Source organism: Pan troglodytes, chromosome 20 (genome assembly GCF_028858775.2).
Source record: "Pan troglodytes isolate AG18354 chromosome 20, NHGRI_mPanTro3-v2.0_pri, whole genome shotgun sequence".
NCBI classification, from domain to species: domain Eukaryota; kingdom Metazoa; phylum Chordata; class Mammalia; order Primates; family Hominidae; genus Pan; species Pan troglodytes.
The window spans coordinates 9334698-9361096 of NC_072418.2; the positions used below are offsets into that span (position 1 = coordinate 9334698).

The window sequence follows — 26399 nt, forward strand, 5'->3', positions numbered from 1 at the left end:
AACTATTTTCTGTCATTCCCAGCTTGAAGTCCTTTCCACTGCTGCCTTGAGCAGGGTTAGGAAATCAGTGGCTTTGGGCCAGTTCTGGCCCAGTATCTGTTTTTATAAATAAAGTTTTATTAGCACATGGCCACACACATTCATTTACTTTTATCTGTGGCTGCTTTTTTTTTTTTCTTTTGAGACAAAGTCTCGCTCTGTTGCCCAGGCTGGAGTGCAGTGGCGCAATCTCGGCTCACTGCAAGCTCCGCCTCCCAGGTTCAAGTGATCCTCCTGCCTCAGCCTCCCGAGTAGCTGGGATCACAGGTGCCCACCACACGTCCGGCTAATTTTTTGTATTTTTAGTAGAGGCAGGGTTTCACCATGTTAGCCAGGCTGGTCTCAAACTCCTGACCTCAGGTGATCCACCCACCTCGGCCTCCCAAAGTGCTCGGATTAGGCGTGAGCAACCGCACCTGGCCTCAGCACATGTTTCTAAGCTGTGAACTCTATGGGGAAAGTAACTGAGGTAGTTCCCCTAGTCCCCTAATTATTAATGTATTTGCAACACAATGCCTGACACACAGTAGGTATTTTTAAAATATCCATCAAATGAATAAATAAATAAAATAAGAGGTAGGATTTTAGAGCATTATATAAAAGCATATATTTTCAAGATGACTAAGTCAACTCCATCTTAACCACAATATTATTTTTACAGTTTTTAAAAACATTATTTGAAAATTTTATCAGAGAAGTAATTAGTACCTTCCGAGCACTTAACTATGGGTGAACACTGATCAAATTGCTTTGTTAAGTATTAACTCATATTATTGTCTCAATACTCTGAGACAAAAAAATTTTAAGGGCCAAATTTTAAGCTATGCAGTCAAATCTCTATTGCAATTACACCATTCTGCCATTGTAGCGTAAAAGCAGCCACAAACAGTATATAAATGAATAGATGAGGCTGTGTTTTAATAAAACTTTATTTACAAAAACAGAAGGTGGGCCAGATTTGGCCTGAGGACTGTGTCTTCCCAACCTCTGCCTATTTTCAAATGAAACACCAAGAGGTTAAAATCTGGCTCCCAAATCTCACAGCGAGTAAAAAATAAAATTGGATTTGAACCTAAACTATCTCCAGAAAATGTACTTACTCTTAACCATAAAACTATACTATTTCTCAGGAAAAAAAATTTAAATATAAACAGAGTGCTTTTGTAACTTTCTAGCTGTGTGATCATAGTGTTTTAGGGTTAACAGGAGACTTAGAGAACCATCTAGCTTTAAATCTTCCTGGATAATATGATGGCCAGGATCATGATAAAGATAAAAGTGAACATTGTTCTCTGAGTGATTAATTCATAATCTTTTATGTTTTGTCTTGCTAAGTTCTTACTAAATCCTATGATTAGGCCCCTGCTTTGCAGAGGAAGTTTAAAAAGGAGAAGCCACAAGAGATCTATTGTAAAACATGGTGATCATAGTTGCATGGTAACAATGTATGTATTCTTAAAAACTTTTAAAAGAATACGTTAGTGTTCTCATCACAAACACACACACACACACACAATAAAGCTGAGTATGTGAGGTGATGCAAATGTTAATTAGATCAACTGAGCCATTCTATGACGTATAATATTTCAAAACATGCTGTACAGAAAAAAATATACATATAGTTTGTATTTTTCAGTTTAAAAATTAAATTTAAATAAATTAAAAGGGGAAGTCACTTCACCAGGTCTTACAGCAAGTAGGGTGAAGAGCTGCGATTCAAGCGCAGATCAGTGCAGCAAACCCACTGCCCACCTAGAAATGCAAGCCTCTTCCCCACCCTCAAATCCAGAGTATAGATTTGTCACTAGGAAGTGGCTTCCCAGACAGAGACCACATTTCCCAACTGCCCTTGCGGTTATGTGTTATCATGTGACTGAGTCCTAGCCAATAGAGTGTGAGGGCAAGTGATATGCACCACTTCATGATGTGGCACATGTTAACCTCCCCCATGGGAACTCAGCCATGTTCTTTTCCCCCTCCGGGTTGGCTGAAATGTGAACACCACGATGACCTTGGGAGCTGTGTATGGAAAATGACAGAGCCTCCCTCAACCTGAGGGTGCAGGATAGACACTCTTCAGACCTGTTTGCTCACCCTCTACTGATACATAAGGAAAAAATAACTCCTACTGTGGCAAGCCTGTGACATTCTGGAGTTGATCCTAACAACCGCTAATGTTACCCTATTTAATACCATCAGCCTGACACTCCATCACTTTGCTAAATGGCCCCTCAGAATGTAAAGGTCTTATTCCAACTTCTATAGGAGGACAACTGAAATGGAGCTCATACTTTTCCTCTCTACATCATCACTGCTGACTAATGCCTTGCTCTCCATCTTCTTGTGGGACAAGATGGCTGGATTCATTATGGCAACGAGGTAATTTGGGTAAATTACCTACCTCAGGCTCAGTTCTGTTGATGCCCGTCAGGAACAGGAGGTGGGCCAGGAAGAGGCAGAGGGAGAGCTCTAGATGGAGGGAGGTGCTGGTGTTCTGGATGGGCCGGCACAGGAGGAAGGTGAGGATGGCCAGGAAGAGGCACAGCAGAGAGATGGTCAGCCCCACCTGGGTGATCACGGTCAGCACAGGGTCCTCCTGCAAAACACCAAAGGGGGAATCCATTATGGTGTCCAATGGTGTTGTTATTTTCCTGAGGTAGTGCCAGATGGGCTTCCTAGTTCAGTCCCTGAAACAATTGACTTATCTCTCTGAGACTTAGTGTTCTCATCTTCAAAATGAGGGCAGTAGTAACACTCATCACACAGGAATGTTAAAAACCAAAACAACTCGACCAGTGCTGGATACAGCTCTTAACAAATGACTAATGGGAGTTAGTGTATAAATACTCCAGCTCCCTTGCTGCTCAGATAGAATGACCCAGAGATGTGAGTTCTACACTGACTCCCAGAGTCCCCCAGAGGGAATAAATTCCAGTTACCTATGGTGGTAACTGGCTTGATAATGCTGTCTGCACTGACACCTGTCTTACTTCCATCTCATTGTCTCAGTCCCCAACTAGTGTTTCCTGTAATCCCCTTTCAAGTAAGCTACTACCATTTGACTCCTTGTCTTAGAATCTTTTTTCTTTTTCTTTTCTTTTTTTTTTTTTTACATGGAGTCTTCCTCTGTCACCGAGGCTGGAGTACAGTGGCATGATCTCGACTCACTGCAACCTCCACTTCCTGGGTTCACCCAATTCTCCTCCCTCAGCCTCCTGAGTAGCTGGGATTACAGGTGTGCACTACCATGCCCAGCTAATTTTGTATTTTTAGTAGAGACGGGGTTTCATCATGTTAGCCAGGCTGGTCTTGAACTCCTGACCTCAAGTGATCCACCTGCCTTGGCCCCCCAAAGTGCTGAGATGACAGGCGTGAGACACCACGCCCGACCTTTAGAATTTTTTGTAAGAAATGCAGAGGATAACTCACAAATTCTGGGACATACACAGATTCACAGGAATTAATCTTGGTACCTTGGGGGCAAGAGCCACGAGGACGGCAAAGCTGGACAGATGGAAGCACTTGCATTTGGTGTAAGAACCGTTGCTGTACACATGAGAGCAGCCCTCCGTGGACCAGCGGCCTCCCTCTGATCCCTCCCAGTAGACACAGATATGTTTTGTTCTCTTGTCACCAGGCTGGAAAGAGAATAGTATGAAAGTGGGTCTCTTCCTGGTTTTATTTTTTGTTTTATTTTATTTTATTTTGAGATGGAGTCTTGCTCTGTCACCCAGGCTGAAGTGCAGTGGTGCGATCTCAGCTCACCGCAACCTCCGCCTCCCAAGTTCAAGCAATTCTCCTGCCTCAGCTTCCCAAGTAGCTGGGACTACAGGTGCACACTACCATGCCTGGCTAATTTTTGTATTTTTAGTAGAGGTGGGGTTTTGCCATGTTGGCCAGGCTGGTCTTGAACTCCTGGCCTCAAGTGATCCGCCTGCCTCGGCCTCCCAAAGTGCTGGGATTACAGGCATGAGCCAACATGCCCGGCATATTATTTCAACTTTACAGGTTAATCACAAGGCACAGTGTTGGAAACTGGATCGGAAATACACTTGTAGGGGAAGAGTTTCACATCACCACGCCTGTGGTGGGTTTATTCTCCATCTATTCTGCCCTTCTCTGGTCAGCTCAGCACGCTGGGGTTGACCCTCTGAATGGCTTCGCCAGCTTCCTTGCTATTTATAGAACCAAAGAGAGGCATTGGTGAGACTCACTGGGTGAGAGAAGAGAGAGAAATAAAGTATTTCTTCCCTGTGCCCTTTCTGCTTTGAGCCATCTCCAGTTTCTGCAGAGCGATCCCTCGTTCCTGCCTCCAGCTTCCACTGAGCTCAATAGAGCTTCTCCTCCATTGCCTTTTGGCTTCAGCGTGAGAATGGCATCTCACTGTGGCAAGCTCTGGATGCCTCAACACTTCCTTTCTTCCCGAGCTTTATTGAAGTGTGATTAACAAAGAAGAATTTGTATTTATACGTTTTGATAGATGTATACATTTTTAAATGATTACTACAATGAAGCTAACACATCCAACACCTCACATATTTGTGTGTGTGTGTGTGCGTGGTGAATACACTTGCAATGCACTCTCTCAGCAGATCTCAAGTGTACAATACATTATTAAGTGTAGTTACATTGAGTGTTGTACATTAGGCTGGGCATGGTGGCTCACGCCTGTAATCCCAGCACTTTGGGAGGCTGAGGCAGGCAGATCGCCTGAGGTCAGGAGTTTGAGACCAGCCTGGCCAACATGGTGAAACCTTGTCTCTACTAAAAATACAAAAATTAGCCAGGCATGATGGCAGGTGTCTGTAATCCCAGCTACTCGGGAGGCTGAGGTGGGAGAATCATTTGAACTCAGGAAGCAGAGGTTGCAGTGAGCCGAGATTGCGCCATTGCACTTCAGCCTGGGTGACAGAGTGAGATTCTGTCCCTTAAGAAAAAAACAAAACAAAACTATTGGCCAGGCATGGTGTCTTACACCTGTAATCCCAGCACTTTGGGAGGCTGTGGTGGACGGATTACCTGAGGTCAAGAGTTCGTGACCAGCCTGGCCAACATGGTGAAACCCCGTCTCTACTGAAAATGCCAAAAATTAGCTGGGTGTAGTGGCACACTCCTGTAATCCCAGCTACTCGGGAGGCTGAGGCAGGAGAATTGCTTCAGCTGGGGAGATGGAGGTTGCAATGAGCCGAGATGACGCCACTGCACCCCAGCCTGGCCGACAGAGCGAGACTCTGTCTCAAAAAAAAAAAAAAAGAATCTTCATTCATCTGTTGGCAGATACTTAGGCTGTTTCCATATCTCAGCTAGTGTGAATAATACTGCAATAAACACGAGAGTGCAGTTATCTCTTTGAGATCCTGATTTCAATTCTTTTGGCCACATACCCCAAAGTGGAATCGCTGGAACAGATGATAATTCTGTTTATAACTTTTTGAGAAGCCTCTGTACTGTTTTCCATAATGGCTGTACCACATTACATTTTCATCAGCAGATCTATAAGGGTTCCTCTTTTTTTTTTTTTTTGCCACATACTGATATTTTAAGTTTTTGGTAATAGCCATCCTCACTGTGGTGAAGCAAAATCTCATTGAAGATGCCTCAGCGTGTCTTGTGTGTTCTCTTACTTCTGAATTCCGTTTCCTACTTGGGAAGCTGACTGCACCTGCTCACCCTTTAAGGTACTGCATGGAGACCCAGCCCTGGGTATTTCTCACCTGATTATGGCGAAAAGTCAGGAACACAGGTTCAGACAGGGAAATTTTTTCCTTCAAACCGATGGTGCCGCTCACAACATAAGAGCTCAGTTTTACTTCCTGCATCCCTTTTCTTTTACTAAAAAAGGATGCATTCAGAATATCCCCAAGAGATTGATAAGTGATAAGGGCAACTGCAGTGCTCTCTGAAAAAAAAAATGGAAAAGAAATACTATTAGTGACCATCCATAGTTTGGAGAGAAAGTACAGTACTCTCTAATGTGAGGGTCGTAGGGCAGGCAATGAATGGCTAAAACTGCCCTTGGAAATCCCTTAAATGCCGTTCAATACACCGTGTGTCGCTTGGGGTGCAGCATTTTTGTCTATGTAATATGTATTGTAATGCCCCATACATTATAAGCGGTGCAAAATATGTGCAAATTATGCTCTTCAGAGTCCTAAAAATATATATGAGCCCTTGAGCATTACAACCAGAGTTGTGAGGCAAGATGCTTGTCCTCAGAAGGGCACATGGAACTCATGCAGGCTAAGAAAACCACACTCTCTCAGCCTTCACCTCAAGCTCACTCTGGGGTACCTAATTTAGTGGAAAGGTATGCAGAATGACCCACTGTATTTAATTAATTCACTCATTTTTTCTCTTTCTCATCTTATCACCCTTCCTCTCCCTGTCTTCCTTTTCCCCCTCCCCTTTTCATGAAGCCACAGTTTAATGTATAGAGGTTCAGGCCGGGTGCGGTAGCTCACACCTATAATCCCAGCACTTTGGGAGGCTGAGGCAGGTGGGTCATCTGAGGTCAGGATTTCCAGACCAGCCTGCCCAACATGGCAAAATCCCATCTCTACTAAAAATACAAAAATTAGCCAGGCGTGGTGGCGGGTGCTTGTAATCCCAGTTACTCGGGAGGCTGAGGCAGGAGAATCGCTGGAACCCAGGAGGCGGAGGTTGCAGTGAGCTGAGATGGTGAATGGAGACTCCGACTCCAAAAAAAAAGAAAAAAATCATGGAGGTTCAGTGCACACAGGACACCCGTATGATGGGAGTGTTTCCCAAATTGCAGTTATCCACGTGCTACCATCCCATTTTTGACCAAAGCTACTTATCATCTGTATTTCTATTTGCTCCATTCAAAAAATCCAACACGGTTGGGCGTGGTGGCTCACGCCTGTAATCCCAGCACTTTGGGAGGCCGACGCGGGCAGATCATCTGAGGTCAAGAGTTCGAGACCACTTTGGCCAACACGGTGAAACCCCGTCTCTACTATAAATACAAAAATTAGCAGGGCTTGGTGGCATGTGCTTATAATCCCAGCTACTTGGGAGGCTGAGGCAGGAGAATTGCTTGAACTCGGGAGGCAGAGGCTACAGTGAGCCGAGATTGTGCCACTGCACTCCAGCCTGGGCAACAGAGTGAGAGTCAGTCTCAACAACAACAACAAAATCAACTCATTTTAAGATCCCTTTCCTCCCTTTCCCTACTCTACAGCTCACAGTAAGGAGTGAAGATTAATGAATAACCAGGAATTTTTTGGAGGAAATGCAGCAGATATTTCATTTTTAAGGTAACCAGGTTTTTCTCTTTGAAATAGTTTATACGCATTCATTCATTTATGTTTCATGGAAATATTTATGTATCCTCTACTGTGTGCCAGACATTCTAGGAATTATTATACAGCAGTGAACAAAACAGACAAAACCCCTGCCATCAGAGAGCTGACGATGTCGTAGGGAGAGAGATCGGCCACCAACAAATAAATAAATTAGAAAAAATACATAGTGCAGGAGCTTTGCAGAGACTTCAGGTGATGAGATAAAGCGTGGGTGAAACACTATGCTGTGAAGGTAAAACCCAGCCTGCCACCTGCTTTTGTAAATAAAGTTTTATAGACACACAGTCACACTCCTTCACTGACACATCATCAATGGCTGCTTTCACACTCTGATGGCAGAGCTGAGTAGTTATGACAAAGGTCGTCTGGAACAAAAGGCCTAACATATTTACTCTCTGGACCTTGTAGAGAACATTTGTTTTCCAATCTGTGGTAAAGAACAAGACTGGGCGGCTCTTTTAAAAAGGGTGTACATAAACGCTTCTCAAGGAAGTGTTCAAGGCAATCTGACACCACTGAGTGTTACCTTTTCAGACCATTACATGGAAACAGAGCATGCATCAGCCAGTCCCTTTTTTTTTTTTTTTTTTGAGACAGAATCTCACTCTTGTCACCCAAGCTGGAGTGCAATGGTGCGATCTCGGCTCATTGCAACCTCCGCCTTCTGGGTTCAAGCAATTCTCCGGCTTCATCCTCCCGAATAGCTGGGATTACAGTCACGCACCACCATGCCTGGCTAATTTTTGTGTTTTTAGTAGAGATGGGGTTTCTCCATGTTGGCCAGGCTGGTCTCAAACTCCTGACCTTGTGATCCGCCCGCCTCACCCTCCCAAAGTGCTGGGATTACAGGCGTGAGCCACCGTGCCCAGCCCAGCCAGTCCCTTTTAAGGAGGCATTTCAAGGAATCCTTATGCAAACCTTTGTGTATGTCACAAAGTACACACCCCATGTGACAGCCCGACTTCTCTCTGCAAAATGCCTAGTTAGTGGTTAAGGAAGATCATTTTATTCCACCATGTAGAATCTCCCTACCTTAAAAGCTTTGTGAATTCTCACCCCAGGGTTTAATCGCCTAGAAATAAAACAATGATGTGTAGAATTTGGAGTCAAGATAATTCATTGGAGATATGGTACCTCTTAGGTTTCCTTTTAAAGCATCAGCACAGTTGATATCCATGGTGTTATTTCCAGCTTCCAGAAAAGCATTCTCCCTTGTCTCATTGCACCTCTTGGTTTCATAGACTGAAAACATTAAGAAAGTCAGTTTTGTTCTCAAGTCTCATACCTAAATAATTTGCTAAAGAACTCCCTTTTCTGGAAGACCTCCTACTGGTGATTCCATCTCTCCTATGCAAGGTTGGCCACATGGCACCTTCTTCCCATCTTTGGCTGGTAGAAATGGAGTGGCCAAAATGGCCTTAGCAACACACTGGCCACAGCCCAAGAGAGGAGAAGGGCATGCTTCCCAGAACTGGTACTCTGATAGGCAAGCTAAGCAGTTTCCACAGGACACTTAATGGTACCAGAGTCCCTGGTTAGGGGAGAATGCAATCTTTATAAGCAAGAGTAGCTAAGCATTTAAATGTTTTCCAAAAAAAGATAGTCACTAGGAACAGAACTTCTGCATTTGGGAAGAATCCCTGTAAACCTATAAACACAAGAGCTGATCATTTTGTGAGGTCAACCTCAACATTTTGGGGTATACAGAGTTTGTCTCAGAACAAATGAGAAAACTGTCCTAGGGCTATGGCAGACTGCTTATTACCTGTGATCACCATTTACCTATTCTTTCTTTGTGTCTAGAACTACTAAATTTAAGCTGAAGACAAGCCATTTTCCAGCTTCCCTTGCAGCTAGGCAGAGCCATGCAACTATTTTCAGGCCAATGGATCAAAGAACAGAATGGCATGTGCTAAGGGAAACAGGCATCCTTTCAACTTCTCTTTTCCCCTTTTCATTGGCTGGTAAAAGGGTGTGATAGTACAACAACTCTTGTTGTGTACTTCAAGGTGAATGTTGAAGACAGCAGAGCACAGAGCTGGCATGGTATTGCTACATCAGCCCTGACTCACTTATGCTCAAACTATTCAAGAAATAATGGTTAAGCTGCTGTTTACCACGGTTATACCACCAGATTTGGTATGTTAATTCAGACACTAAGTTCACATGGAACATTTGCCAAAATAGACCATCAATAAAGTCTAAACAAATTCAAAAGGATTGAAATCCTACATAGTGTGTGCTCAGACAACTCATCAAAAAGAGTATATATCACAACTATTTTTTCCTGGTAAGCAAGCCTGGTTTAACATATGTAAATCAATCAATAGGGTTCATCTGATTAACAGAATGAAAGATAAAAACCATCTCAATTGATGATAAAATGATCATCTCAATTGAGGTAGGAAAAAGCATTTGACAAAGTTCAATATCCTTTCTTGATTAAAACCCACAATAAATTAAATGAGGCCATTAACACAAGGAAACCTTAAAAAGCCACAAATATTTGGTAATTCAGCAACACACTTCTAAATAAGCCATGAGTTAAATGATAAATTACATAGGAAATGTTTTAATATTTTGATCTAAATGATAATGAAAGCCCAGTATATGAAAACTTGCAGGATGCAGCTAAAGCAATGCTTAGAGGGAAATATATAGCTCTAATTTATAGCTAAGTTTCAAGTTTTAAATGCATATATTGGGAAAGGAGAATGGTTTAAAATTAGTAATCTAAATTACCAAGACAACAAGTTAGAAAATGAAAAGCAAGGCCAGGCGCGGCGTGATGGCTCACGCCTGTAATCCCAGCACTTTGGGAGGCCGAGGCGGGTGGATCATTAGGTCAGGAGATTGAGACCATCCTGGCTAACATGGTGAAACCCTGTCTCTACTAAAAATACAAAAAATTAGCCGGGCGTGGTGGTGGGCGCCTGTAGTCCCAGCTACTCGGGAGGCTGAGGCAGGAGAATGGCGTAAACCCGAGAGGCAGAGCTTGCAGTGAGCTGAGATCGCGCCACTGCACTCCAGCCTGGGCGACAGAGCGAGACTCCATCTCAAAAAAAAAAAAAAAAGAAAGAAAATGAAAAGCAAGTTCCACCCAAAGAAAGTAAAAGGAAAGAAATAATAAAGAACAAAAATCAAAGAGAAAGGAAACGGAATAATAATATAAATAATCAACAAAGCCAAAAATTGGTTCTTTGAAATGATTAACAGATACAGAGGTCAGAAAGAAACCAGAGTTCCTGACATAGAGTTCCTAAAACCCTTAGAGTTTCCTGAGCAATAGAATCACTAGGAAAATCTTTTGTTCTGATATTTGGTCTTGGACTCAAGTTGCTGACATATAGTCCCTAAGACCGTTGTAATTTCCTGAGTGACAGGAGTGTGTGACTCAACTCTGAAATCCTTTGTACTTTCTTGGTTATAGAAATATCTTTTATTCTAATGTAGTGACTCTTAGCCAGCTCCTGGATAGCCTCAGGATGGGGGTGGTTGCCAAGGAAACCAATGGTGAGATTAAAGGGTTGGAACTTTCAGTTTCACCCCCATCCCAGATACAGGAAGAGGAGGGGGGCTAAATGTTGAGTTGATATCAATGGCCAATAATGTACCCAATCGTGCCTAACTAACGAACCCTCCATACAAATCCAAAAGATTTGTTAAGCTGTCTAGGAGATTCTAGATTGATGAACATGTGTGGGTCCCCGGGGTGGCACCTCTAAAGAGGGCTTGGAAGCTCTGCACCTCTTCTCCCATACCTTGCCCTGTGCATGTCTTCCATCTGGCTGTTCATCTGTATCATTTGTTTTTATATATATATATATATATATATATATATATATATATGTGTGTGTGTGTGTGTATATATATGTGTGTGTATATATATGTATATAAATGTGTGTATATATATACACACATACACACATATAATATATATAAATATATATTTATGTTTTATATTTTTATTTTAATATATATATATTTTTTGAGATGGAGTCTCACTCTGTTGCTCAGGCTTCAGTGCAGTGGTGCAATCTCAGCTCATTGCAACCTCCGCCTCCTGGGTTCAAGCAATTCTCCTGCCTCAGCCCCCTGGGGAGCTGGGATTACAGGCGCGTGCCACCATGTCCAGCTAATTTTTGTATTTTTTTTTTTTTTAGTAGAGATGGGGTTTTGCCATGTTGGCCAGGCTGGTCTTGAACTCCTGACCTCAGGTGATCCACTTGCTTTGGCCTCCCAAAGTGGCGTGACCCACCACACCCAGCCCATTTGTAATATATTTTTAATAAATGGATAAATGTAAGTAAAGTGCTTTCCTGAGTTAAGCGAGTCACTCTAGCAAATTACTCAAACCCAAGGAAGGGGTCATGGGACTCTAATTTACTGCCTGTCAGTTGGACGTACGGGTTACAACCTAGAACTTGGGATTGGCATTTGAGGTGAAGAATACTTTTGTGGGACTAAGCTTGCAGCCTGTGGGATCTGACGCTCTCTTTGGTTGATAATGTCAGATAATGTCATAATTGAATTATAGAACACCCAGCTGGGGTCCACTGGAGAACTGTGTGGTCAGTGTGGAAAAGGAGCCCACAATAATTTGGTGACCAGAGATGAAGTATTCTGTGTTCTTGTTACTATGTGAGAGTAGAGTAGGAAAATAACCGAGGTTTTTTCTATCCCCTAGCCATGGTGGCATAGCGAATATGCTCTTAAATACTTTCCATCATACCAAGGGAAGTTGAAAAGAAGAAGAGAGCTGATTTATTCTCTTGTCCCTTGAATTTGCATTTTTGAAAACGGAGTCCTTCTCATGTAGAATGTTGGTGTAGAGGGTCTGTGATCCTGAGAGCCCACAGATTTCATCATTCAGAAACCCTGACAAAGCCAGGACCGAGACGTCTTTATGGTCTTCATGGAGGGTCATAAAGACTCTACTCAGCCTCTCTTACCTATATCAAATTCAGAAATTTGACCCTTTCCTGGAGAAGCAAAACTCGCATTCCAGATGCTCAACTCCACGCTTTGAATTAGTTGAGTAGCCCTTCTTGCAAAGTCCTCTCTGCTTCCATTTCTTCTCAGATTTTCCTTCCAAAAAAATTAAGCTAATTAGATTGACTCTTACTGAAATGTAAGAAATAGGGAATATGCACAAGTGTTGGAGTGGGGAGCCCAGAAGGCAACGATATTTATTAAGGTGCTACAAGGTACGTGTGGCATTGAGAATCTAGGTGCTTGATGTAGGTCTTTGAATGCCAGCTGAGGCACTTTTCCCCTACGCTTGTATTTCTCTATCTCTATGGACATGTGGCACTAGACACTTCTTGATTGTGGGAGGCTGTCCTGGGCACTGTAGGATGTTGAGCTGTATCCCTGGTCTCCATCCACCAGATGCCAGTCACACACATCACCCCCAAGGTATGACAACCAAAAGTGTCCCCAGACATTGACAGATGACCTTGGGACAGAGGACAAAATTACCCCTGGATAGAACTACCCTACCCTAAAAATCACAGGAAGACATGTTAATGTTTGGGTAGGAAAATGGCATAGTTATACGTACCAGCTGTTTCCCAAATCCAGGCTTCACCCCACTCACCCAAATATCCACGTTTGACTGTGTCGTCCCTTGACTATTGTTCTCTGTGAAAGAAAAGATGTCATTGAAAGAGATATGGGAGAAAATACACCCTGCTTACATCCCTTCTTCCAGTCACCCTCAAGTTGAGTCTTTCCCTAATAATTCCGCAGCCCATCCTAATTCCCCTCTAAGAAGCCTAAAAGGTATTGCACAGTAGAATTATAAAAGAGAATTAGAATGGGTCTTCCAGTTTCATATTGAGTTGGTGCAAAAGTAATGGCCATCTTTGCCATTGAAAGAAATGGCAAAAACCGCCATTACTTTTGCACCAACCTATTGCTTTAGTCAACACTGTTTATTCAGCACCTACTCAAAACCAGGCACAATGCTGAACTATATGGATATAGGCTAGGAAAAGAAACCAAGGTATCCCCTTGTGGAATCTGAAGTCTGGCAGGAAAGTCATTAAGCAAGTTATTATCAATAAATAATTAAGCAATTGCAAGGGATGCTCTTAATAAATAGAACATGACACGTGGACAAAAAGACGGGAACTATAGACAGTGGGGACTACTAGAGGGAGAGGGTGGGAGGCTGATGAGGGCTGAAAAGCTACCCATCAGGTACTATGCCCACTACCCGGGTGATGGGAACATTCATACACCAAACCCCAGAGACACACAATTTACCCACGCAACAAACCTGCACATGTACCACCCCCAAACCTAAAATAAAATAAAACAGGACTTCCCAAAATCAATCATCAATAATAAATAGGACACAATGGTGTGGGAGTATATAGCAGAGGGTCCCAACACATCAGGGTGACATGGAAGAAATCAGTGTTAATTGAGTTAATATTATAGAAGCAGTTGCCTACACATCGCAGTATATAACGTGCCTTCATATGTATTATCTCATTTCAAGGAACACTGAAGGTTGTAGAAAAGGCATATACAGCATAATATCCAGTATTAACTGACCCTTCCTAGGTGCCTAGGACTGTTAAATATTTCACATACATTAATAATGAGTAGGGGCCGGGTGCAGTGGCTCACGCCTGTAATCCTAGTACTTTGGGAGGCCGAGGCGGGCGGATCATTTGAGGTCAGCAGTTCAAGGCCAGTGCGGGCAACATGGTGAAACCCTGTCTCTACCAAAAATGCAAAAGTTAGCCAGGTGTGGTGGCACATGCCTGTGGTCCCAGCTACTCAGGAGGCTGAGGTGGGAGGATCGCTTGAGCCTGGGAGGCAGAGGTTGCAGTCAGCCAAGATCACACTACTGCACTCCAGCCCGGGTAACAAAGTGAGACCCCATCTCAAAAATAATAATAATGAATAGGTAAGGTGTATTAATTTTCTAGGGTTGCCATGATATAGTGACACAAATTGGGTGGCTTAAAGCAATAGAAATGTATTGTCTCATAGTTCTGGAGGGCAGAAGTCCAAATCAAGGTGCCAGCAAGACCATGCTCCCTCTGAAGGCTCCAGGGAAACACCTTGCCCTGCCTCTTCCAGCCTCTGGTGGTTGCCATCAATCTCTGACATTCCTTGCCCTTTGGCAGCATAATTCTAATCTTCACCTCTGTCTTCACATGGCCATCTTCCCTGTGTGTGTGTCTCTGTGTCCAAATATCCTTCATCTTATAAGGACACCAGTCATGTAGGATTCAGGGTCCACTCTGATCTAATATGACCACATCTTGACTTATTACATCTACAAATACCCTATTTCCAGATAAGACCACATTCACAGATTCCAGGTGCAATCAATTTGGGGAGAACACTATTCAGCCCAGTAAGAAGGAATCAGAAATGGCTCCAAATAATCCCTGCCTCTTGGAATTCACATCCTTGGGTAATCTTCCCTTGACTGTGGACTGGACTAAGTGACTCATTTCTAAGGAACAGAATATGGCAAACGTGATAGGATGTCACTTCTGAGAGTGGGTTATAAAAGACTATGACTCCTGTCTTATTCATGCTCTCTTTCTGGCTATTCTAATGTGTTTGCTATAACAAAGCAAGCTGTAGAGACCCACATATCTAGGAACTAAAGGCTGCCTCCCACCAGCCACCAGAAATGAACTGAGGGTTTCAGTCCAACAGCTCTGAAGGAACTAAATTCTCCCAGCAACCTTGTGAGTAGCTTGGAAGCAGAACCTGCCCCAGTCGAGTCTCCAGATGAAACCACAGCCTTGACAAAACCTCAATTGCAACTGTGATAGACCCAGAAGCAAAAGACTCAGCTAAGCCATGCTTAGTTCCTTAACCCAAAGAAACTATGAAACAATACATATGTGTTGTTTTAGGCCACTAAATTTGGGGATAACTTGTTATGCAGCAACACAGAACTGACACAGTAGATACTATTAATATTACTACTCCCATTTAAAGATGAGGTATATAGAAATTAAGTCATTAACTGAAAGCCAGATGGTAAGTGGAAGATTTAGCACTTAAATCCCATCTCTCTTACCCAAAAAGTGAAATAATACTGGAATTAAACAAATAAATAAATTGTGGATAGTGAGAGACAGGTTTCTCATTGTTGGAGAAGGAAGCTACAAATAAGGAAAGAGGGAATTTCCGACAAGCCTTGATGTTGAACTGGAACCAGAGGTATCACTGTGAATTCGTCAGATTTAGTAGATGGGTAGATAGACATAAAAATTGAATTTAAGGTGAGTGAGAGATGAATAAATAGAGAAATTCAGAAGAAATTTAGAGGTGCCCTTTTGGAAGCTCAGGAAACAGACCTGTATTGGACACATACATTTGGAAGCATCTATATAGAGATAGTTATTGATGCCAAGGCTTGGATGACACCATCTTGGAAAATATCATCAAAGACAACAAAGGAATGAGGGACGAGGGTTAGGATGGAGCTTTGCACTCTTACCCTGGCCTGAAATTAGACAATCTCTCAGAGTCTCCCCCAAGTCCCCATCATTTTTCATAGTGGAAATAGGATTTGGAGGTTCTTACCGTAACAATCCGGATGATCATAATCTATAATACCAGCCAGAAAGTTGAATAAAGTATATTCTACCAAACAGCTACAGATGTAACCTCCAACTTTATTTCTACAATATGCTTTATACTTGCACTTTGCCAGCCCGGTTTCACATTCATTAATATCTGTGAATCAAGAGAAAGTGTTGCTTTCATTTTCATAGAATTATACCATTTCCCTTGCCCATGAAATCTTTATTGCCCAACCATTGTCCATCAATGTTCTCCCTAAGTTAATTTAAAAATCTAATGCAATTCCAATTTTAAAAACATCTACATGTATTTTATGGGGTGAGAGACAAGTTGTTACTATCATGCAGGTGTAGCCAGAAAAAACTACAAGGTGGGAACCAGACATTAAAACAAAGTATAAAGCTGCAACTAAACAAAGGGGTACTGATGCATGCATAAATAAAAATAGACTAATGGAATAGACTAGAAGTCCAGACATAGACGCAAGTACCTATGGAGCTTTAGAACATGGTAAAGGTGACATGTCAAATCACTAGAATAAGGATGGAATGTTGTTGTTTTTAATGTTGTTTTTAAGTCACGCCATTTGCTAAATCAATTTAACACACATAGTGCATAGCAGGGGAATAAATATAGGGTAAGTTAACACACTATTAGAAAAGCTTGAGAGAGATGAGGAAGGACCATACTACTAAAATCCTGGCTCAGCCGGGCGTGGTGGCTCACGCCTGTAATCCCAGCATTTTGGGAGGCTGAGGGGGGGTGGATCACCTGAGGTCAGGAGTTCAAGACCAGCCTGGCCAAAATGGTGAAACCCTGTCTCTACTAAAAATACAAAACTTTGCTGGGCGTGGTGGCACGTGCCTGTAATCCCAGCTACTCAGGAGGCTGAAGCAGGAGAATCGCTTGAACCCAGGAGGCGGAGGTTGCAGTGAGCTGAGATCGCGCCATTGCACTCCAGCCTGGGCAACAGAGTGAGACTCTGACTAAAAAAAAAAAAAAAAAAAAGGCGGGGCAAGGTGGCTCACGCCTGTAATCCCAGCACTTTGGGAGGCCGAGGCGGGCGGATCACGAGTCTAGGAGATTGAGACCATCCTGGCGAACATGGTGAAACCCCGTCTCTACTAAAAACACAAAAAATTAGCAAGGCATAGTGGCAGGCGCCTGTAGTCCCAGCTACTCAGGAGGCTGAGATAGCAGAATGGCGTGAACTCGGGAGGCGGAGCTTGCAGTGAGCAGAGATGGCGCCACTGCACTCCAGCCTGGGCAACAGAGACTTATGCAATGTTTATGTGTCTTGCCTCTCCCAACCACTTCAGCCTTCCGTGCTGAATGGACCAGAGCTGAGGTTCAAGCAAGGGACCCACAGGCAGAAGGTGCTCTGGACCACAGACTTATACTTGTGCTCTCCATCTGAAGGACTCAGGGACAAGCACACCTGGCCAATGGCTGTACTTTGTCAAATAGTCCGTTGAAGAGGTATGGGTTTTATTTGGGCTATGGGTTTATGTGTTTTGGGCAGAGGACACATGGAACAGAATAGTTATCACTAATGAGAGATTAAATTAAAACCCCGTTAATATTTTTACCTTCACACTTCTCAGAGGAATCATGAAAGTATGTCCTGCCAGACCTGGCCCGAAAGCCATCTTCACAAGTACAGTGGGTGCTGTTGTGGCAGCTGGCATATTTAGGGCATGGAGGACAGGAAGCTGCAGAGAAACAGAATCCGTTCATTCATCTAAGAAATATTCAGTATGCATCTACCATGTACCGATGCTGCGGTTAGAAGAATGTCATCTTAGGAATAGCTCTGTTGGCATCCTTTTGGCACCCAGCCCATTGCTGAACACAGTGGCACATAGTGCCCAGCCATGTCCCACTTCTGCCACCAACACCACTTTTGCCAGATAGGTGAACCTCCAAATGCCGGCACCTGTGTTTCTTTCCTTGCAGGCTCACCCTGGCTACCAGAATTCTCTTTGTTCATCACATGGCAGGTTAACAATGCCTTTCCTAAGTAGCTCCCTTTATCAATGATTGATAGAAGATAGTGCATTAAAAAAAAAGCCAATTTCATTATTATTTAAAAAAAAACAGAAAATAACAAGTGTTGGTGAGAATGTAGAGAAAATGGAACCCTGGTGCACTGCTGGTAGAAATGTAAAATGATGCACTGTCTATGAGACACAGTATGGCAATTCCTCAAAAAATTCTAAATCAGAATTACCATATGATCTTACCATATGATCCAGCAATCACACTTCTGGGAATATATGCAAAGGAATCAAAAGCAGTGTATAGAAGAGATATTTGTCCACTCATGTTCATATCAGCATTATTCATAATAGCCAAATGTTGTATGTAACCCAGGTGCCCATGAATGAATAAATGAATGAACAAAATGTGGTCCATCCACACAGTAGTACGTTATTCAGCCTTTAGAAAGAAGGAAATTCTGGCTGGGCATGTTGGCTCACATGCCTGTAATCCCAGCACTTTGGGAGGCCGAGGTGGGTGGATCACCTGAGGTCAGGAGTTCGAGACCAGCCTGACCAACATGGTGAAACCTCGTCTCTACTAAATGCAAAATAAATAAATAAATAAATTAGCCTGGCATGGTGGTGCATGCCTATAATCCCAGCTACTTGGAAGGCTGAGGCAGGAGAATCACTTGAACCCGGGAGGTGGAGGTTGCAGTGAGCCAAGATTGCACCACTGCACTCCAGCCTGGGCAACAAGAGTGAAACTCAGTCTCAAAAAAAAAAAAAAAAAAAAAGGAATGAAATTCTGACACATGCTACACCATAAACAAACCTTGAGGACATTATGCTCCATGAAATAAGCCAGGACAAAGCGTCAAATAACGTATGATTCCACTCCTATGAGATGCCCAGAGTTGCTGGATTCATAGAGACAGAAAGTAGAATGGTGGGTGCCAGGGCCTTGGGGAGGAGGAATGGGGAGTTTGTGTTTCATAGAGACAGAGTTTCAGTTCTGCAACTAGAAAGAACGCTGTGGGTGGATGGTGGTGATGGTTGCACAACAGTGCAAATGTTGAATGGCATTGACCTGTACCCTTGACAATAGTTAAAAAGCTACATTTTACATTGTGTACATTTTACCACAATTTAGAACATAGTCATAATCAATAGCTTCCTTACCCTTTGAGGGGTACAAATCTGAGGTGCCTGCTCCATGCCATACCCAACAGCTGCCTCCAGGGATTAAACTCCAGCTGCCCGCATGTAACTTGCTTGATAAAGATCTTATATGAGCTCCTCCCCTTCCTATGCCACTGCCCACTCCCAGCTGGTGCCTCCTAAGATTCCCTCCCAGAACAACGAGTTGCTCTCAGGGTCTGCTTCTGGGGGAACCCAAGCAATGAGTTGTGGTGAAGGCAAAGCATTTCCTGGAATGACTCAAGACACAGGTTTGGGGAAAGAAAGAGGAGAGTCTAGCATCCAACAGCCATGTGACCTTGAGCCAGCCACTTCTCTGGAGGACCCTTGATCAAGTGGGGATAATGCCCATGCTGAGTTTGTAGGATTGTCGTGGGGATTAACTGAGATGGCACGTGTGATGTGCTTTGCTATGTAAATGCAGATGATGGTGATGATGGAGATGGGAAAACAGCTCTTGGGACCGCCAAAGAGTCAGAAGAAAGTGCCAGAGACTCCATGCTCTGTCTCTTGAAAAAAGCTCCTTCCCTCCTCCAAAGGAAGCTTCCAGATCCCAATTTCCTATCCCCTGGCCTTTGGCTATGAATAGACTCACCTCCAGAATTCTTGGCTTCTGATCCTGGCAGAGCCAGTAAGACAGTGAGACCTGGAACAGAGAGAGGAGGGGATCATTCAGACGGGGATCCCCTGGACTCTGCGTGGCTGAAGGCTAGGTGAGTTAGGGGCAACTAACCCTAACTCTTTGCCCAGTCACACATGCAAGCTTCACCATAGCATCTTCCAGGCAGGTTATAAACGCAAGAGTCACAGATTTGGACATCATATCCTTCTGAAGTATGAGAAGTGCATCTGATTGCAGCTGTGTTTCCCAATTTCAGAAAACTCAGCGGCAAATTCAGCTTCTTCTCTATGTCCTAGCACCAAAAGACCAAGTTGGCAATCTCCTTTCTATATTCAACAGTTTATTTTAATAACAGTCCAGACCTCGAACCACACACTGTCCAAGAAAAATATAATGGAAACCCCATAGGTCCTTTTAAATTTTCCATTACCGACAATTTTTTGTGTTTTGAGACAGAGTTTTGCTCTGTCGCCCAGGCTGCAGTGCAGTGGCACGATCTTAGCTCACTGTAACCTCCGCCTCCTGGGTTCAAGCAATTCTCCCACCTCAGCCACTCAAGTAGCTGGGATTACAGGCACCCACCACCATGACCGGCTAATTTTTGTATTTTTAGTAGAGATGGGGTTTCACCATGTTGGCCAGGCTGGTCTCAAACTCCTGACCTTGTGATCCGCCCACCTCGGCCTCCCAAAGTGCTGGGATTACAGCTGTGAGCCACCACACCTGGCTGTCATGGACATTTTTATGACCTAAAACACTCAACACCAATTTTCCTGTGAATAGTTTTTTTTCAGAGAGAAATATCACTTGATTCCCATAGGGTAGGGGTCAGCAAACTGGACTTATGAGTTGAGGTGACTTGTATATTTTTTACTTAAAACATTTTAAATGGTTGGAAAAAAAAAAAGAAGAATAATACTTAATGGCCATGAAAACGATGTGAATTTTAGCTGCCTATGTCTGTAAATAAAGTTTTACTGACACGCAGCCACATCCATTCATTTACATGAGGTCTATGGATGCTTTAGGGCTGGAATAGCTGAGTTGAGTAGTTAAGACAGAGACCATATGGGCCACAAAGCTGAAATTCAAATTACCTGTCCCTTTACAGAAAACATATGCTTGCCCCTTACATAGAGTATGGAACATCACTTACCTGTAAGGTCTCTTAACAAACCTTCCATCCTTAAACTGCATCTGATGCCTCCTATGGAGATTTCTTTTTCTCATCTCTAAGACCCTAAAGCCCAGAGGAGGGGGTGGGAAGGTCTAGGTTGTAACTTACTGAGCTATGACGCTCCAAGCGTGGACCCACTTGGTGTCAATCCATGTAGCAGATACTCGAAGTGACCCTTTAGCCTACCCCAGAGAGGGTTCCTATGAATGCAGATGACTTTCTTTTTCGTTCTTTCTTTCTTTCTTTTTTTTTTTTTTTTTTTTTTTGAGACAGAGTCTCACTCTGTCATCCAGGGCTGGAGTGCAGTGGCGGAATCTTGGCTCACTGCAACCTCTGCCTTCCAGGTTCAAGTGATTCTCCTGCCTCAGCCTCCAGAGTAGCTAGGATTATGGGCGTCTGCCACCACGCCCGGCTAATTTTTTTTTTTATTTTTAGTAGAGACGGGGTTTCACCATGTTGGCCAGGCTGGTTTCAAACTCCTGACCTTAAGTGATTCACCCGTCTTGGCCTCCTAAAGTGCTCTTCACCCTTTCTTGTGTGGCCTCCCCACACCCTCCTTTCCTGGGATCCCCTCCCAAAAAAAAACTATTTACACACATGAGTGCTTGTTTCCGTTCTGCTTTGGGGCAGCCCAGCCTAACTGACTCAAGAGGAGAGTTTCTACCAGGACAGGCACAGGCAGTTATTGCTGGAGAAAATGCCAAATTTGAGGAAGCAAATCAAGCGAGGACACCAGGGGCATGAGGAGAAGGAAAGTGAGTTCTTTGTTCCACTTACCTGACAGCAGGACCAGGAGGCACCTGCTCCCCATAGCACTGAGACGCCGGGAACAATCTCTCTGAAGCAGGACGTGGTCAGAATGCCTGGAACGAATAAACCTCATGAAATCCAATTTCTGATGGTCCCAAGTTCAGAAGCCCCGTGGCCAGTGCTTATCAAAATGTAAGGCTGAGGCAGGAGAATTGCTTGAAACCAGGAGGCGGAGGTAGCAGTGAGCCGAGATCGCATCACTGCACTCCAGCCTGGGCGACAGAGCAAGACTCCATCTCGAAACCAACAAACCAACAAACCAACCAACAAACAAAAAAAACCCTTTCATCTCTCCCTCTCGTTTGATCCAATAATTCTGCCTCTGGGTAACTCTCTCAAGGAAAAGACCCTGCGAGGATGATCTTAGCGTATTTGGTTATAGGGAACAAGTTTATCACCCAACAAATGCTAAAAAACGGATGCATCTGATGAACTATAAGGCTGGAATTTAAAATCCTGTTCTATCGCAATCGGCAAGATCAAGACTGGAAAACTCCACAGGACAAACTACTCACTTTTTATTTCTTTCTTTCTTTTTTTTTTTTTTTACATTGCTGTCATTGATTTGTTTATATTTAATTTTTAAATTCATAAATAATTACATATGCTTATGGGCTATAATATGTTTTGACATTGGGGAATGATTTTTTTTTTTTTTTTTTTTTTTTTTTTTTTTTTTTTTGAGATTGAGTCTTGCTCTGTCGCCCAGGCTGGAGGGCAGTGGCGCGATCTCGGCTCACTGCAAGCTCTGCCTACCAGGTTCACGCCATTTTCCTGCCTCAGCCTCCCGAGTAGCTGGGACTACAAGCACCCGCCACCACGCCCGGCTAACTTTTTGTATTTTTAGTAGAGATGGGGTTTCACCATGTTAGCCAGGATGGTCTCGATCTCCTGACCTCGTGATCCGCCCGCCTCGGCCTCCCAAAGTGCTGGGATTACAGGCGTGAGCCACCGCGCCTGGCTGACATTGTGGAATGATTAAATCAAGACAATTAACATATGTATCACCTCACATACCTATCATTTTTCGGTATGAGAACTTTTAAAATCTACTCTTTTAGCCGTTTTGAAATACACAATATAGGCCGGGAACAGTGGCTTACACCTTTAATCCCAGCACTTTGGGAGAACGAGGTGGGCGGATCACCTGAGGTCAGGAGTTAAAGACCAGCTTGGTCAACATGGTGAAACCCTGTCTCTACTAAAAATACAAAAATTAGCCGGGTGTGGTGGCATGTGCCTGTAATCTCAGCTACTGGGAGGCTGAGGCAGGAGAATCACTTGAACCTGGGAGGTAGAAGTTGCAGTGAGCTGAGACCGTGCCACTGCACTCCAGCCTGGGTGACAGAGCAAGACTCCATCTCAAAAAATAAAAAATAAAAGAAAGAAGTATGTACACATATATTTATATAAACGTAAATATATATAAATATAAATATATATTTAATATATTATTATATATTAAATATATAATATATTATATTATTATATGTTATAATATATAATATATTATATATTATTATATATTATAATATATAATGTATTATTATTATATATTATAATATATAATATATAATAATACATTATATATATAATATATATTATATTATATATATAATATTATATATAATATATTATTATATCATATATGATATAATATATATATTATATTATATCATATATGATATAATAATATATTATATTATATATGATATAATAATATATTATATTATATATGATATAATAATATATTATATTATATATGATATAATAATATATTATATCATATATGATATAATAATATTATTATATCATATATGATATAATAATATATTATATATTATAAGATATAATAATATATAATATATTATATATTATAATATATAATATTATATTAAATATATATTTATATTTATATATTTACATTTATATAAATATATAAACGTATATTATATAATATATAATAATATATTATATATTATATAATATATAATAATATATTATATAATATATAATAATATATTATATAATATATAATAATATATTATATAATATATAATAATATATTATATAATATATAATAATATATTATATAATATATAATAATATGTTAATATATAATATATAATAAAATTAATATATTATATAATATGTTAATATAATACATCAATATATTAATAGAATAAATCAATATAATACATTGATATATTAATATAATACATTAATATATTAATAAATATTAAATATATATTTAATATATATTTATATAAAAGGTTACTATCTGTTTTAGGAAAATGTTAGCATTCTATATACAATTATCTATATACACATGTATGTGTATTTATATGTGTATATACAAAATCATACATACAAATGTACAAACATATAAATGCATCAAATGCATGTATATATGTATGATAATTTTGTATTTGCATAAGATATTCCTGGAAGGTACCTAAGAAACTCATAGCATCGGTTGCTTTTGAAAACAAATGTATGCGATGCTTAATACCTAGGTGATGGATTGATAGGTGCAGCAAACCACCATGGCACATGTTTACCTATGTAACAAACTCGCACGTCCTGCACATATATCTTGGAACTTAAAATAAAGTAAAATTTATTTATTTATTTATTTATTTATTTATTTTGAGACGGAGTCTCACTCTGTCGCCCAGGCTGGAGTGCAATGGCCCTATCTCAGCTCACTGCAACCTCCGCCTCCCGGGTTCAAGTGGTTCTCCTACCTCAGCCTCCCCAGTAGCTGCGATAACAGGCACCTGCCACCATGCCTGGCTAATTTTTTGTGTTTTTAGTAGAGACAGGGTTTCGCAATGTTGGCCAGGCTGGCCCTCCTCAGCCTCCCAAAATGCTGGGATTACAGGCGTGAGCCACTGCGCTCAGCCGAAAATAAAATACGATATTTTAAAAAGAGAGAAAGAAAGCAAGTGGCTGGGAAGCCGAGGCAAGGAGACTTTTCAGTTTACCCTCTTCTATCTTTTGAATTTTGAGCCAAGTGAAGATCTTTTCTGTTCAAAACATAAATCATTTCTAACAGAGAAAATAGTGGAAGTACTAGACATTACTATAAATGAGCCTTTCTTACCGTGTCGCCCAGGCTGGAGTGCAATGGCGTGATCTCTTCTCACTGCAACCTCCGCCTCCTGGGTTCAAGCAATTCTCCTGTCTCAGCCTCTCGAGTAGCTGGAATTACAGGCTCCCGCCACTACGCCTGGCTAATTTTTGTATTTTTTAAGTAGAGACAGGGTTTCACCGTGTTGGTCAGGCTGGTCTCGAACTCCTGACCTCAGGTGATCCACCCACCTGGGCCTCCCAAAGTGCTGGGATTATAGGCGTGAGCCACCAAGCCAGGCCTAAATGAGTCTTTCAAAGAAGACTTTAAGGATCATTTTAGTAAGCGTTGGCCTATAGATATCAATTTAAAATGCAGAAAGCACTCTCCTAAGGTAATGTCGGTGGCCAATTGGGGTTTAAGATAAAACCTCCAGTGCACATTAGCAAAGATATTGTGCTCTGCAGATCTGTGAAGCCTTTCAAAGGCGCTGCCAATGATGAGGGAGGCACTGATGGAGAAGATGCTTTAAGTAGTTTGCAGAAAAGTTTCACAAAATGTAAGCAGGAAGGAAAACAACAATTATGTGCAATGCAAACAATCTGATATCACATGCAAAAATAATGTTGTAGGAGGCTATTAGAACAACATAGGGCCGGGCGCGGTGGGTCACACCTATAATCCCAGCACTTTGGAGGGCAGAGGCGGGCAGATCACTTGAGGTCAGGAGTTTGAGACCAGGCTGACCAACATGGTGAAACACCGTCTCTACTAAAAACACAAAATTATCCGGGCAATGTGGTGAGTGCCTGTAATCCCAGCTACTTGGGAGGCTGAGACATGAGAATCACTTGAACCTAAGAGGTGGAGGCTGCAGTGAGCTGAGATCAAACCACTGCATTCCAGCCTGGGTGACAGAGCGAGACTCTGTCTCAAAATAAATAAATAAATAAACAAACAACCATAGAAAGTGATTATGACGTAGCATTAGGAGCAAAAGGAGGTTATATGATTCTGTCATTACACATTGTATGCATGTATCAAAATATATCATATGTAACTCATAAATATGTGCCACTATTATTTATCAATACAAAATGTAGGTTATAAAGAAAGTATATCACATGTAAGAGAATTTTAAATGTTAATAGAAGAATGTCAGTATGAGTGATTTTAAATTTCTCTTTTTTCAGCTGTAATTCTAAATTATGTACATTGCCTTAGCAGTCAAAATAATATAATGAAGCGTTTTAATAAAAGAGGAAACAAAATTATTATTATTATTAATTATTATTATTATTAGAGCCAGGGTCTCACTCTGTCACCCAGGCTGGAGTACAGTGGTGCAATCTTGGCTCACCGCAACCTCCACCTCCCAGGTTCAAGCGATTCTCCTGCCTCAGCCTCCCAAGCAGCTGGGATTACAGGCACCTACCATCACACCCAGCTAATTTTTGTATTTTTAGTAGAGAAGGGGTTTCACCATGTTGGTCAGGCAGGTCTCGAACTCCTGACCTCAAGTGATCCACCCACCTCATTATCCCAAAGTGTTGGGATTACAGGCGTGAGCCACCGCACCCGGCCACAAAATTACTTTAAAAAC

General features: G+C 42.0%; 1 protein-coding gene across 3 annotated transcripts in view; it reads right to left on the reverse strand.

The window, feature by feature from the left end:
* Positions 1 to 26399, reverse strand: part of LOC129137958 (putative adhesion G protein-coupled receptor E4P) — a 55154-nt gene that overhangs the window by 15576 nt on the left and 13179 nt on the right. For 2 of the 3 annotated variants that reach the window (XM_054672618.1, XM_054672617.2), the window contains exons 2-11: positions 21691 to 21776; positions 19710 to 19760; positions 17522 to 17644; positions 15933 to 16085; positions 12928 to 13007; positions 12317 to 12452; positions 8499 to 8606; positions 5754 to 5938; positions 3513 to 3677; positions 2441 to 2635 (exon numbers count right to left, since the gene is read on the reverse strand). In XM_054672618.1, the coding sequence (XP_054528593.1) occupies positions 2441 to 2635; positions 3513 to 3677; positions 5754 to 5938; positions 8499 to 8606; positions 12317 to 12452; positions 12928 to 13007; positions 15933 to 16085; positions 17522 to 17644; positions 19710 to 19760; positions 21691 to 21724 (1230 nt within the window). In that variant the 5' untranslated portion in view covers positions 21725 to 21776. The remainder of the gene's footprint in view (positions 1 to 2440; positions 2636 to 3512; positions 3678 to 5753; positions 5939 to 8498; positions 8607 to 12316; positions 12453 to 12927; positions 13008 to 15932; positions 16086 to 17521; positions 17645 to 19709; positions 19761 to 21690; positions 21777 to 26399) is intronic. The other variant, XM_054672619.2, reaches the window with a different exon arrangement.